We start from the raw sequence: 15687 nt of genomic DNA on the forward strand, positions 1-15687 counted from the left end.
GAACACGTCGGCCATTTGAGGAAGAGCTTCGAGCGGATGCGTAAGTACAATTTGAAACTCAATCCTCTAAAGTGCGCCTTCGGGGTCAAAGCAGGAAACTTCCTCGGATTTTTAGTCCATCAAAGAGGGATCGAGATTGACGACAATAAGGCAAAAGCAATCAAAGAAGCACAACCTCCGAAGAACAAGAAGGAGTTGCAGTGGTTCTTGGGCCAAGTAAACTACTTGAGACGATTCATAGCAAACTTGGCTGGAAAATCCAGAGCATTCTCAGATCTGTTAAGACTCAAAGACGAAGAAAGCTTCAAGTGGAACGACAAGCATCAAACGGCGTTCGAAGAGATCAAAACTTACTTGAGCAACCCACCTGTGTTGATGCCACCAAGGGAGGGTACTCCACTCAAGCTCTATATATCAGCAACCGACGAGTCAATTGGGTGCTTGCTTGCCCAAGACAATGCAAACCGTCATGAACAAGCCATCTACTATCTAAGTCGATATCGGCAGAAACGACGTACAGCCCAGTTGAGAAGACGTGCTTAGCCCTCTATTTTGCTTGCACGAAGTTGAGGCATTACTTGCTCAAAGCGAGAGTTTATGTGATTGCTAGCAGTGACTTGATCAAATACATGCTAAACCAGCCTATCCTCTCGGGAAGAATAGGGAAATGGTCACTAGCACTAACCGAGTTCACCTTGACATATCTCCCACAATCCTCGATAAAGGGGAAAGCAATTGCAGATTTTGTAGCCGATCACCCAACCAGTTTCCAATATCCCGAAGAGGCGGAACTTCCAATTTATCTGACGCACAAAGAACCGTGGCAGTTGAAGTTTGATGGTTCAAGCACAGACAGTTCCAACGGAGCAGGAGTGATCATCACAGCTCCATCCGGGACTAAGACAATTTTAGCGGTAAACTTGGATTTTGAATGCACGAACAACCAGGCTGAGTATGAAGCTCTAATCATCGGTTTAGAAATATTGATAGACCTAGGAGCGAAAGAGGTCAAGATTTTCGGCGATTCACATTTGGTCATCCGGCACCTAACCGGAGAATACAAATGCTCGAGTTTTTCTCTGGTGCCTTACTTCGCATTTGCAATCCAGCTTCTAGAGATGTTTGATGAGGTCAGTTTGGAGCATATCCCAAGAAATGACAATTGGGAAGCTGACGAGTTAGCCCAAATCGCTTCTGGAATGAAGATCTCCAAAGAAACAGCATACAAAGTTGTCATCATCAGAAGGCAAGGTCATCCGTCCGTGGCAGACAGAGGTGTCCACTTTGAATCGTTCGACACCGACATCAACTTAGCTCAGGATTGGAGGAAACCATTTACTGACTACCTCAATGACCCATCCAAAAAAGTAAAATATTCATTGAGCATTCAATCTCGAAATTACATGTTGATGGCAGGTGATTTGTACCGTAAGAGCTACGACAAAATGCTACTCAAATGTCTCGGCTTCCCAAAAGCAATGGAAGTCATGAAGCAAGTCCATGAAGGCATATGCGGAGCTCACCAGTCCGGAAGGAGAATGTGGTGGCTTATCAATCGCCATGGGTACTTCTGGCCAACGATCCTACGCGATTGCATCACATATGCGAAGGGTTGCAAGAAGTGTCAACTGTATGGCCAAATCCAACGAGTCCCTTCAGAAGAATTACACTCAGTGGTGAAGCCGTGGCCTTTTAGAGGATGGGCTATTGATCTAATAGGGAAAATATTCCCAGCTTCATCAAAAGGTCATTGTTTCATCATAGTTGCCACAGATTACTTTTCCAAGTGGGTAGAAGCAGCACCAATGAAGCAAGTCGGCCAAACACAAGTGATCCAATTCATCAAAGAGAACTTGATTCATAGATTCGAAATCCCAGAATCCATCACCACGGATCAATGGACCATGTTCACATGCGAAGATATAAACGAGTTCGTAGAAGAGTACAGAATTAAATTGATACATTCCACTCCGTTTTATGCACAAGCAAATGGTCAAGCCGAAGCATCCAACAAAATTCTAATTCAAATCTTGGAAAAGATGCTAGAAGACAATCCTAGAGAATGGCACAAAGTTCTCTCAGAAACACTGTGGGCTATGCGAACATCTAAGACACATGCGACCGGAGTAAGTCCATTTTTCCTAACCTTTGGCCATGATGCGGTAATACCATTGGAAGTCATCGTTCCTTCACTCCAAGTGATGCGTCAACATGATTTAGAGCCGGATAATTATGTGCAAGCCATGACTATGGAACTCGAAGACTTGGATTATGAAAGACAAAAGGCGCTCGATTGCATGATGATCCAGAAAAAGAAAGTCGAAGACGTGTACAACAAGAACGTAAAAAAGAAAAACTTTAAAGAAGGCGAGCTAGTATGGAAGCTGATTCTACCAATCGGGACAAAAGATCGTGAGCTGGGGAAATGGTCGCCCAACTGGGAAGGACCATTTCAAGTCCACAAAGAGCTTCCCATAAACGCGTATTGGTTGAAGAGCTTAGACGGAGAACCACATAGGAGATACATTAACGGTAAATATTTGAAGAAATATTTTCAAAGTATGTGGGACGTAATTAACACAGGAACTGATGGGAGCGTCACGCACAACACATGATGTGTAACGTGCGAAGTAGCCAGCCAACAAGGCGTAGAGGAAGCACATGCCGAAGCCCGAAGGACAGCTCAAAAAGCCAAGTACGCGGGGCGTCTTTATTTCACGCAGGGCGTGACTCAGGCACGCACGAAAGTCACACCCCAGAGGCTCATTTACGCTCGACGTAATGCCAAAGACGCCACGCGTAAATTTCTTCTTTAGATGCTCCAAGATCAGAAGCTCAAATACGCAGGGCGTGTTTGACAATACGCGGGGCGTAAACGAGACGTGTGTAAAAGACAGCTCCAGGAGCACGAACACGCGGGGCGTGCCCCAAAGACGCAGGACGTGTACTAGACGCGCATAGAAGATGTACTCCTGGAGCGAGAATACGCGGGGCGTAAAATCAAAGACGCCACGCGTATTCATCATCGAGAAAGCGCTTCAGGATCAGGAGCACAAATACGCGGGGCGTAACCAGGTACACGCAGGGCGTATGCGCTCTTTTTCTGGGCATTTACAATTTTTCTGGGCATTTATATATTGTCTTTGCAAGTGCTATAAATGTTCATCAATAAAAGAATAAGTGTGCCATGGCAAAAAATAGATGACTTAGCAAATGTGCAAACGGCAATCAACTCACAAAACAATGTCCATTTGTGCTACACAAATAAATACATGAAAGAATGAGCATACAAACTCAAAACAAAGAGGAAAAGCAGGGGCGACCCATGAACGTACCTCACGGAAACAAACAAAAATCAGGCTTTGGGTATTTCGCCCAAGATTCACAAAGTTTGGAGGCAGCCTCTTTTTGTTGCTCGCTCTGTCGGTGCCATGCCAACATCTCATCATAATGATTGGCCAATCGATCTTTCTCACGGCACAACTCTTCCTCCATCCGCGGGAAACAAGCCCTAAACCCGGAGCTAGCTCTAACCATATCTTCCTTAAACACTCGAGCTTCAGCCACCTCCTTCTCCAATGCCACAAGCCGCTCCTCTACAGCTGCAATTTTGGCTAATCGTTGCCTATCCTCTTCTTCAGCATCAACCAGAGCATTAAACTTCTTGCTGTAGGCCTCTAACTCTGCCATATTTGATCTAACTCGAGCTGCGAGACCTGCTGCCACGTTTTTCTCAGTAACATAGGACTGATAGCAAAATGATTCGTGGTTCTTGGCGGATTTCAACGGCTCAGTCTTGAAGGGATGAACACACACACCCATCATAAGGTCAAAATCAATCATAGCTCTTTCAACACGGGTCGGAGTCCAAGAGTCAAGAGGAGAGGCGACAAGCTTACTGAGATTGGCACGAGCATCACTCAAAGAATCATCACTAGGAAAGGATGAGTCAGCTACGGCGTTAGGCGGTCCTTTCAAAAACGAAAAATCCAAACCAGCAAAAGGATTATCAGCCTTAAGACCGACAGGAACTAATGGAGGACGCACTAGAGCTGATTCCTGCCATATTCACAAATGACAATTCAATCAAACAATATGACTCAAGCATCCCAAACATAGTTCATAAAACAACGGAGTCACAAAATCATACAAACCTGAGACAATGGTGCGGCAATCAATCGGTTTAAAAAAGATGCAAAAGGAAGATGTGTTCGTGCTGGAAGTTACAATGGAGTCATGTCCACCTCGGTCGAGCCATCATCAAGAGACAGGGTTCTAATCGAAGAAGTCACGTTCCAATATGCCCCTAGTTGATCCAGCGCTCCATCCTCAAAACCAAAGTATAGGTCTTCGTCATAATCAATTCTCTCTCCTGGTCTCACAGAAGGGCCTGCCGTACTAGGTACATGCCCTCCCCCATCCAACATGATTGCTTTGCCTTTGCCTTTGCCCGTTTCATTTATCTCAAGAGTATTCGGGACCAGAAGAGTCAGATTGTTATCCTTTCCTGAGCTACCGCTCGAATCTATAAAAAAAAAAGAAAAAAGAAAAGAAAAGAATGTATATATATATATATAAAATGTACATACAAAACAAAATAAAAAAAGAGCTTACCAACGGATGGAATACACTGCTAAAAAACGGTATCCCACCAAGCATCAAACGAAGGTCGATCCGATCCAAGCAGAAGTGGTCCCTGATCATATCCCGTGTCCAGAACCGCAGCGGCTATATCTTCGTCACTAGCTCCATACCGCTGAGAAGAGGTAGGAAATGGGAGTGGCCCTAGAATAGCTTGGAAAAATCCTAATTGACGTGCCCAAAGACAAGGCGCATATAAAGTCAGACCAGGATTTGAGGATCTCGAGGTTCTAGTTCGGTTCACCCCGTGGTGTAACCGACGTGTTGCACACACCGTCATCCACCATTCAGTACCTTCATGGGGGGCAGCAGACAAGTAAGAAAGCACCCAGGATGGTAGACATGAATTACTCTTATTCCAAAAGAGAAACAGCTCATTGTGAATGGATGGCACTAAAGTACGAAGAAATCTCACAACCATACCAACGGCCAAACTCGAAGAGCTGTAGCAAAGGTCTACACCAAGATGATCTGAAACCCCCACTGATGAAACAGTAGCCAAATGAGGGAAGTAGATAAAAACCCACAGTTGTAATAACCACAAGCCACCCCGAGGTTTTACAAATGGTCTGCCCTCAACCGTAAGAGCTAGACGGTGGAAGGTTGAAGCTAACAACATGGTGCCAAGAGCTAAACGACGGCCTGAAGCCAAAGCCTTAACAATAATCAATATTTCAGCTGTAGGCCTAAGACCCAATGGTTCAAAAATGTAATTGTTAAGCATCATCCACATGAAATGCACATGATCCTCATCATCCAACTCCGCCTTATCCAATTTCTTCTTAATTATTTGGACATACGTCCCAGCCTCTTTAGATAAGATGGCTTGCACTCCAGGGAATGCATGTGTATCGACACAACTTGGGACTTCCTCTCCAATAATAGGCAACCCCGTCAAAGCAACCACATCACGTAAAGTGATAGACATAGGACCCAGCAGGAGAATCAATGAGTTGCATGTCGGTGACCAATAATTCAAAACTCCTTCAAGCACATTCACACAAGGAGTAATTTCATGACGAGTCAAACGAACAAAATCCCTGATGCCAACCTGGTCCCAAACACTTGCATACCTCAATTCTAAACGATCTACAAGGTCATTCCACCCAGTGTAACAACGAGGGAATACCAGACCTTTCTTATTCGCAGGGAATTGATAAGTTTCCCTATGAAGGGCTAATTCGATAGCGCTACTCAGGGGATAAGGGGGCAAAGGCGAGTTATTCATAGCAATAGGGCTAATAGTAAAGACACTGTCCTGAAATTGGAAGTACAGACACAATCAATCAAAGCCTATGGATGCTACCTTCAAATACATGATCATGAAATTACAAAAATTACCTCCTGCAAGCCAAGGGTTATGCCTAGGCGAGAATCAGCACGAATGGTGTCAGAATATGAGCCCGCAGCTGTGACAGACAGATGCAAAATTTCAGCAATACAATTCCATCCCCACGTAGTAGCTCTAAAATTCTTATGTTTTATTCCAATTCAATTTATTTTCTCATAAGATGTGATTCTACACAAAAGCAAAAGAAAAATCAAAAAAGAAAATAAAGAAGAAAAATAGTTTGCATACCCATGCTTGAGTGACTGAGAGTTTGATTCTGAGTGTTCTTGAGCTTGGGGAAAAGAAAATGGCAGAAACAAAAGTATCAAAAAGAAAGAAGAGTTGTAGATTGATTAAGATAGAGAGTTCCAAGGAATTCAAATTCTAAAAATCCTGCAGGATTCTTTTCTCTATTATCTTAAAAAAGAAAAAAGTATTTAATAAAACTTCTTTTGTACATAAATTTTATTGTTACTAATTCATTTATGCACAAAAGAGGGGGGCAATTGTTGGCCCAAAAATAAAATAATTATTTTTATGTAGATAAAATGCTTGGGTTATATTTTTAGGATATAGTTTATATTTTCTAGAAAATAATATACGTGTAAACTAACCTTCAACCCATGAGAGAGTCCGGCACCACGCGGGGCGTGTCCTCCATACGCAGCGCGTAAACAAGGCGTCCGGAGAAATCAAACGTCAGAAACTCAAATACGCAGCGCGTCCTTCACATTGCGCGGGGCGTACTTTATTACGCAGGACGTACTTGCTAATACATCATGCGTAAGACGCATCCGCAGAGTGTTCCAAGATCAGAAGCACGGATACGCAGGGCGTATCCGCCAATACGCAGGGTGTATTCCTTTACGCGGGACGTGACACCAGAGACGCCACGCGTAAAAATCATCAATGAAACGCACAAGGCCCAGGAGCCACAACACGCAGGGCGTAGTAGGACATACGCGGGGCGTATCGTCTCTTCCGGAAGCAGTCAACGGCAGTTGAGGAAGTTAAGTTAGTTGGTTAGAGTTAGTTGGAGTTAGTTGAGTTAGTTGATGATGAAAAGACCAAAATACCCTAATACCACTAAATAATTATCAAAACGCCACTTAAAAAAACTATAAATAGACCCCCTCCCCTACACTCAACACACACTCAACACACAACAAAACCCCTCTCTAAAGGTTACTCTCAATGCTCTCTTTTTGGTTTTTAGCTCTTAGCTCCTAGTTCTTCAAGTTCTTCTAAGTTCTTCTTTTCGTTCTTCGTTTTTCTTAGTTTTAGTCCCTCATTTAGCTTCCTTTAGCTTCAACTCAAGTCCCAAAGTCTCTTTTCAAGTTTCTCGACTCAAATTAGTGTTTTTAAGTCGTTACTCTGTTCAAGTTTCAATTAGAATTTCCTTTCTAAAGTAATTTTCCAGATTCGTTCATCCTTTTTCAAAGCTCAATTCTGTCTATTTAAAGTCATTTTTTGCTTTCAATCCCTTCGACAAAGTTGTTCCTAACGTTCTGAAGTTCGATCTAATGTATTTACTTTCCCAATTCTGTGCCCCGAACTCTATTTACAAGCTGATCTTTGCACCTTAAATCATTTTAGACATTCTGTTTCCAGATTTTTCCAGATTCAACTAGTCATTTTCAACCCTCAATTACGTCTATTTAAAGTCCGTTTTAGCCTTCGATCCCTTATAGAAGTTTGTTCCTGACATTCCGAAATTAAATTTAGCCTATTTACTCGTCCAATTCCGTGTTCTTAAACGCCCAAATGAGCCTCCCAAAGTTGAAGATTAAATCTGTCCCATTTGCCTACCAACGTTTTGTAATTGCCAAGATCATATACCGTACGGGCCCGACCGGTTGCAGCTCTCCAAGAACTTCCAGCCGACACCAAAATTCAACATCAATCCGAGATAGCTATTGTGGCTCCAAGTTTGTTGTTGAATTCCAATTTATTTTAATTGCATTTCAATTCCTTATATTTGATTTGTTCTTCCATTTCAATTGAATTAGCTATATGTTTAGTATAGAAGTTCTTCAATTGTAATTCATTTTTAATTTTATGCTTACCTCAAACACATGTATTCAAACCTTGATTTACATCAATAAAATATCGATTTTTCACCAAATTTCGTGTCAATTTCGCACTTTAAATTCCTTTATTTTCTCGTCTTCAATTCACCCGCATTAGCTTAAATAAAACAATTTATCTAGCAAAGTTTCTATAACGGCGCTAGAGACCCAAGAGGGACTTTTTCAATCCTTGCGTCCCTCGCCAATCGTTTCGTTTAGAATTCAAGTTTTGGCGCGCACATTCCATAAACTTAACCATTTCAATTGAGAAGTAATCTTCTCTGGCACGCCCGCATTCTAACCACACGTGACAATGTTGAAATTAGCATATTCGCAAAATATCGCTAACAGAACCTATCTTAAATAAGAATAAGAAATACAACCTACCTTAAATAAAAATAGGAAATACAACACTTCACTAAATAGGAAAAAAATAAAACTTCATATAAAATATAAATTTAATATGATAAATCTTCAGTTTTTTCAATCCAGTTCGGTCCAGTCTAATCCAATTCGGTTATCGGTCCAGTTCTGGATAATTTCGATCCAGTTCGGTCCAGATCTTTGATAAAAGTCAACAGTCTAGTTCGGTCCAGTTCTTCAAAAAAAAGTTCGGTCCAATTCTGGATCTTTTTACTCGAATATTCGGTCCAATCCAGTTTCTCAAAGATCTGCGCCCAACCTAATTAACAGTACTATGGAAAGAAAATATGGTAAATTCAGAAATAAATTATCATATAACCATGCTAAAGTTTGAGATTAGGTAAAAAAAACCACTAAATATTTTTTTAGGTAATTAATTTATTAGTCCCTATATTTTGACAAAACACACTGTTTAGTTCCTGTATTTTAAAAAACACATGGTAGGGTCCCTAACCTTTTTCTCAGTGAACTGTTTAGTCCTTCCGTCTGTTTGTTAGATTTTTACCATTTATGAGTTCGAAAATGACTAAATTACCCTTTACTATTTGCCTTCAAACTTCAGAAGAGAAAATCCAATTTAGAAGAAGAAGCTATTTGTATGGAGAACAAGAAAAAGAACAGATCTAATGTTTACAAATTTGAACGATTAAGAAGAACACTCAAAGTTGATTTCAGATGCATTATAGTTTAAAGGAAAAGAAGAACGCAAAGTCAAATTGACTAACATAATCTTCAAAAGAGTCTAACGGCAGAGACTAAACAGTTCACCGAGAAAAACGTTAGGGACTAAACAGTTTACCGAGAAAAACGTTAGAAACTTTACCGTTTGTTTTTAAAAATATAGGGACTAAACAGTGTGTTTTGTCAAAATATAAGGACTAATAATTAATTAGTCTACTTTTTTCATAAAATTATTAAAATTTCTTTTTACTTCAATAAAGTAACTATTTTTATTAGAATGTCGATGTGAAAATCATATTAAAAATAATTGATAAATATGATATACCGGATATTGGCCCGCTATGATTACTTTATTTTTTACAAAGTACCGTTACTTGGTGTGGTTTTCATCATTGGATGATGGAGCAGAAAATTAATCCAATGGTGAAAACCACACCAAGTAACGGTACTTTGTAAAAAACAAAGTAACCATAGCGGACACCACTATTATATATGTTTGTTATTTTATTATCATTTAACATACTACATGAAATACATATAATAATAATATATGGCTTTCATTTTATCGTAATATTAATATTATTATTTTTAAATAATTGTCATATGTTTAAAAAACAAAAAATTTATTCTTATACCACTCTTCTACTAGTATTTATTTCTATCTCAATGGATTTAAATAATTTTATTGAAATAAAAAAATTGAATAATTTTGTGAAAACAATACAAGTTCAATGATTTTTTAAAAACTGAGTGAATTTCGGTCACCATTATTTGATTAACATGATTATGATATTAATTTCTGGCAATCTGGTAATTTGGCACTCTAGTTGAGGTCAAAAATGAACAAAGTCAACCCCATAAAATCAGTCTCCCATCTAAAGTATACTTTCTTCCTCAGATCTATTTATCTCTCTCCATCCCTTTGTGTTGTGTTGTTGTGTCCTCGAAAGTAAGAGAGAGTAAAAAAGAAACAAAATTTTCCGAAAATCCAAACTCCAAATTAAAAATGGAGTCTTTTGAAGCCAACGAAGATCACCAAATCACACACACCAACCCAGATCACGGCTGGCAGAAAGTCACATACGCTAAGCGCCAAAGGAAGCAGAAGCCCGCCGATTCTGCCGCTGCCTCCAATGCCTCTAAAATTAATGGAACCGCCTCCCTTAATGACAAGGGCAACGTCTTCCTATCGCTGGAGCAGCAATCCGAAGAGCGTCGTCGTCGAATCATCGAATCTCAGAGAGCCGCAGATGCTGCTGCCATCGCTGAGGCACCGGTGAGATCAAGGCACCGATCTGATGACGATGATGAGTCGGATGACAGTGACGATGCAGGAGTACACGCCAAGGTCGAAGAGAAGAAGGTGAAGCAGAAGAAGCCGAAGAAACCTAAGGTTACCGTTGCAGAAGCTGCCGTCAAGATTGATGCGGCTGATCTTACCACTTTTCTGGTTGAAATATCGGTCGGTAATATGATTTAATTGTTGTTAGTGATGTGGCAGATTTAGGAGGAATTGAATTATTGTTTTTGATTGATTGCGATTCGTATAGGCATCGTATGAAGGACAGCAGGAGATACAACTAATGAGGTTTGCAGATTATTTCGGAAGGGCATTTTCCTCCGTGAGTTCAGCCCAATTTCCATGGGTGAAGTTGTTCAGGGAGAACACGGTGGCTAAAATGACTGATGTAAGTGTTACGAGGCTTTTAGTCTGATTTTTGTACTCTTTTTTTTTTCGTTTTTTTTTTTCAATTGTGCCTATGTCTTTACTTGATTCGTGGGAATGAAGAATAATTCTGTGAGATTGTTTTCTCAGGTAAAGGAAAAGACTGAGTGTGCCTGCTGACATAGTCCTTAGCCCTTTTTATTTGTTTATTTTATGACTGTGTTTGGTTCTTTTCGCCGTTTCATACCTTGGTTTTAACTTTTAAGTTTCATGGCTATCCTGTTGCCAAAGTTTATGAATGCAATTTCACGATGGTTTATGCTTTAAAGTTATTCTTGGCTTCTGATTTGACAAATATGTAATACAATTTTGCATCTTTTCTGTTCTCTCTTCGTATTTTTACTTTCCTGATTTGATACTTTTTGGTTGATCACTGTAGGTACTAGGTACTAGGTACTGATTATGAAATTTTATTGTGTTCAAATGAGCATTATGTCGGTTTCCTATCAGATGCTACATTTCTAGGATATGACTGCTTATCAGTTTTAATAAATTTTTTGTTCATATTTTGTGCACTTGTTAATGGAGTTACGAAACAATTATAATTGGGTATGTGGGCACTTTTAACTTTTTAGACCTTTCTGCTTGTTTGATATCTTGTGTACTAATTGCCCAATATTTTCCAACAGATTCCCCTATCCCATATTTCTGATGCTGTCTATAGAGCATCTATAGATTGGATTAGTCAGCGACCCATTGAGGCACTTAGTTCATTTGTGCTATGGTCTGTAGACTGCATCTTTGCAGACTTGGCAAGCCAGCAAGCTACTTCTAAGAGTGCTAAAAAGAGTACACAACATGTATCATCAAAATCTCAGGTAACTGCGTTCATAAAATGTTGCTCTTCTTTTCCTTTATTTCTTCAGATCTTGTGCCTGTGACCATAGTCTTGGTGAATGATTGATATGCATAATTGCGAGTATGCTCATTTAACATGGACCAATTTCTTCTTGATTGAATTTGGTGGAAGTGTTGTCCGAGAAAACTTTAGTAGAATGGACTTCTGTTTAACATGGGTTTAGCTCTTGAACATGTATAATAGTGTTGACAAATTATTCCTTGTAAAGCATAAACTTGGACTTGGGATAACAAGGATCTGACTTAATTCTAACTCTGGTAGTTTGCAGTTCTCTTACTTACACAATAAGTGCTTTGCACTCTCTGTTTATACCAGTAAGTAGATTAATATTTTTTCTTGAGATAATCTTTCAAGCAGGAAGACATAAACTGAATGCACATTTAACAAATTCCAAATTAATGATCTTAAAATGTTAATTCAATAACTGCATAATATGTTGAGCTTGGGGTTAAATTGGATGTAGGAGACCATCCTAAATAAAAATGAACTAGCATTTTTCAGAACTTAGGCTTCTGCCTTATAAGCTTATAACTCTCACTTGTCCTCTGAAATGATGTGGCTTTAATGGCACTGCTTTTTTTTTTTGATAAATTTAATGGCACTGCTTTAATAGTTGAACAATGAAAATTTGGAGTGACTTCATCATTGTCATCTTCTTCTAGTTTTGTTTGCTGATGACTTTATGGAATGATTGGAGCAAATGATTGGGGATGCATATATGTGCTAGTTGCATGTCAATAAAACATCTGTTTGAAATTCTGTATATAATGGGATTTTTGTCTAACCAGTTTCCCTTAGTTGGTAATTTTAATTAGAATTAGATACATTGATACTTAGAATTTTAATTCAAACTTTGGGTGACAGAATACTTTAACTGTTGTTTCCATCCACCACCAATTTTTCTATCTTCTGATGTTTCTGAACATTAGCAGGTAGAAAGTGGATAGATGGCTTTTGTTAGATGTGCATACAAAAGATTCCAATTGGAACGAAGTAGAAGATAGAATGATTGTCATTTATTGACAAAAGGGAGAACTAGATAGTACCTATCAGCATTGAACTGTACTTGTATTTGAAAATGAAGAGGATATGTTTATAAGACTTCTGGGTACCCTCCCTTATCTTTCTTAATGCAATAAATCTAACTTGTTGTTGGATCCTTGGTTTTTCTCTGCAAATTCAGTATACATGGTCTATTTTATTTCTGATTTCCCAATTCCTATGCCTTTTCACCTTCAGTTTTACTTTTGCTTTAACCTCATCTTTTCTACACAAGGACAGTTGATTCATTCTGAAGTGTGTTATTGATGGATTGTTAAAATGATAGGTTGGCATCTTTGTGGCCCTTGCGATGGTTTTACGACGAAGGCCTGATGCTTTAGTTAATGTTTTGCCAACGTTGAGGGAAACTTCGAAGTATCAAGGGCAAGACAAGCTTGCTGTTGTTGCATGGATGATAGCACAGGTAAATGAATGACAATAAAAAGCTACAATCTAGTAGAATTAGCAAGTTTATCCACTTTCTTTCTGTTATTTACACTTGAATAATTTATAACTTACGTAATAACTTTTGGTTGTAGGTCTCTCTGGGAGATTTGGCTGTGGGTTTGTATTCATGGGCACACAACCTCTTGCCCATAGTGAATGGAAAAAGTTCTAATCCACAGTCCAGAGATATAATATTGCAGCTAGTAGAAAAGTATGCAAATAATCGTGATTTGACTTGCCTTTTATCCTCGTTTCTTTTTCTTCAATGCCTCGTTTCCTTTTCATCAATTTTTCAATTTTTGCATTTGTTTACTCAATTGCAGAATTTTGTCTTCTCCAAAGGCTAGGACTATTTTAGTAAGCGGTGCTGTTAGAAAGGGGGAACGCTTGATTCCACCTTTTGCACTTGAGATACTAGTCCGAGTTACATTCCCTCCATCTGCAGCTAGAATAAAGGTTGAGAATGTATACTTTTGTTTTTTGTACTTGGTGATACTTGAGAGTCTGTTCTCTTACTCATGTTGGTATGTGGTTTCTCATTCAGGCTACTGAGAGGTTTGAGGCAATATATCCCACTCTGAAAGAGGTGGCTTTGGCTGGCTCAACGGGAAGCAAAGCAATGAAACAAGTAGCATTGCAGATTCTAAGTTTTGCTGCTAAAGCTGCAGGAGAAAGTATGGGAATTTTGTTATCAGTTCATTGTTCTTTTTGTCGAGCTAGGTAGGGGAAAATTTATTAAAAACTAAGCATGATTTATGAACTGTTTGAACAGGCAATCCTCACTTATCCAAAGAAGCTGCTGGTATTTGTATTTGGTGTTTGACCCAGAATGCCGAGTGCTACAAGCATTGGGTAAGGTCTTAGCTTTTTGTTCACATAAGGGATATTTTCATCTCTTAAAATTTGTATGCTTTGTCCAAAGTTCCATGTCTATTAATTATTATTTTAGTAGAATTGAATTTCAATATATTTACTCTGTAATGTGGAAAAACAGGATAAGATATACCTGGAGAACCCAGAAGCTAGCGTTGCTATTCTCAAGAAACTTTCCGAGGACTGGAAGGATCTCCATGTGAAATTGGCTCCTCTTGATCCTCTTAGGCAAATTCTCAAGAACTTTAGACAGAAGGTAGAACTTCCTTTCTCTTCAAATGATATGGTGAATAATGTATGATAGAATTCTTGTCAAGTGTTATTTACAAAAGATTCTAATTGTTGGTCATTTTTGCATATAGAATGAGAAAGCAATTGCAAGTGGAGAAGATGGTGCAGTGTTGAAAGAGGCAGACAAGTACTGCAAGTTGATTCAGGGAAAATCATCCCGGGGCGGATGTTGCTCAAAAGGAATGGCCTTTGCTGTTATTGCATTGGCTGTTGGTGCTGCGGTAATCTCCCCGAATGTGGAATCTTGGGATTTGAAGAATCTGGTGATAATGGTGAACTCCCAATTGAAGTCTCAATTCTCTTGAGCGAAATGTGGTTGCAACGAAGCATCAGTTTGTTTTTAGAAAACTAGCTTTCTTCAGTTTTGTACTTTTTGTTTTCTAACAGAAAGAGGAACATTTTGAAGGATCTCGGTTTGATGATTCGCACAGACAGAGAGAGTATGAGAAACATAGGCCCTTACATTATTGACAAAAAGCGTGCGGGTGCGGGTATAAAATAATGACTGCTAAAACTGTTTCTTTATATCAGTTTTTACTTAGACTTTATTCTTCACCATTTCGTCTATCCAAAACAAAATAATAGTGCATGTGTATTTATACATGCATTAATCTCTTAGTGTTTAAGGATTTTTTTTTTGTTTCAATTAGGTATTTAACTTTTTTTTCCCAATGGATTATCATAAATTTTAAAGTAGTGAAATACTTTTTTTTTTCAAGTATTTTCTTATGATACAATTAATTTTCTTTATTAGTATATTTAGGGTTAATATTTTATCCCTGTATTTTCTGCTGATGATAGTTTTGCCGTTGAATTGAGTTTTCCTCCAATTAAACCCTTCTCCACTTCATTCCGTTCCATTCCATTTTACCTTGAAATACAATTCAACTGTAAATGCATCTACATAATATAAAACAGAATCCAAGTTTTATATAGAGAGATGAAGAAGACAAGTAATTTGTGGGACTGAACAAGTGCCGTGTCCAAACGGGTAAAAATAATTACAACTTTCGACATGATGTTAGCCAATTGCTCAACATCATATGAAATAGGAATACAAAATCCGGCGAGATCCACGAAACAGAGAAACCAAATAAAATTCATGTCATAATTGTGTTCATCTAATCGGGTTATTGCCAATTTCATATTGTGTATTCCGGATCACATGTATACATATGTTAATGGCGACATTTAGAAATATAGGAAAATACGATAATATTTCTAAATTATTTTATATTGTTTTTGAATTAAAATGTTAACAATGACCATTCAAAAGTCTGTTATGATGACATGTAAAAATGTGACA

General features: G+C 38.8%; 1 protein-coding gene across 1 annotated transcript; it reads left to right on the top strand.

Annotated features, from left to right (window-relative positions):
- Window positions 1-10039: 10039 nt before the first annotated feature.
- LOC136208688 (uncharacterized) lies at window positions 10040-14936 on the top strand. Its single transcript, XM_065999798.1, has 10 exons — window positions 10040-10606; window positions 10695-10832; window positions 11500-11688; window positions 13057-13194; window positions 13310-13428; window positions 13541-13673; window positions 13762-13891; window positions 13990-14069; window positions 14212-14346; window positions 14453-14936. The coding sequence occupies exons 1-10, from the start codon at window positions 10151-10153 to the stop codon at window positions 14684-14686; spliced, it is 1752 nt and encodes a 583-aa protein (XP_065855870.1). The 5' UTR covers window positions 10040-10150; the 3' UTR covers window positions 14687-14936.
- The last annotated feature ends 751 nt before the right edge of the window (window positions 14937-15687 follow it).

Source organism: Euphorbia lathyris, chromosome 10 (genome assembly GCF_963576675.1).
Source record: "Euphorbia lathyris chromosome 10, ddEupLath1.1, whole genome shotgun sequence".
In the NCBI taxonomy this organism is placed as follows: Eukaryota; Viridiplantae; Streptophyta; class Magnoliopsida; order Malpighiales; family Euphorbiaceae; genus Euphorbia; species Euphorbia lathyris.

Bases quoted from the DNA above. Each gene is read 5' to 3' on its own strand.
- LOC136208688 (XM_065999798.1), top strand. From the start codon at position 10,151: ATGGAGTCTTTTGAAGCCAACGAAGATCACCAAATCACACACACCAAC. The intron at 13,195-13,309 runs GTAAATGAATGA...TTTTGGTTGTAG, and splicing joins TTGCATGGATGATAGCACAG to GTCTCTCTGGGAGATTTGGC. The intron at 13,429-13,540 runs GTATGCAAATAA...ACTCAATTGCAG, and splicing joins ATATTGCAGCTAGTAGAAAA to AATTTTGTCTTCTCCAAAGG.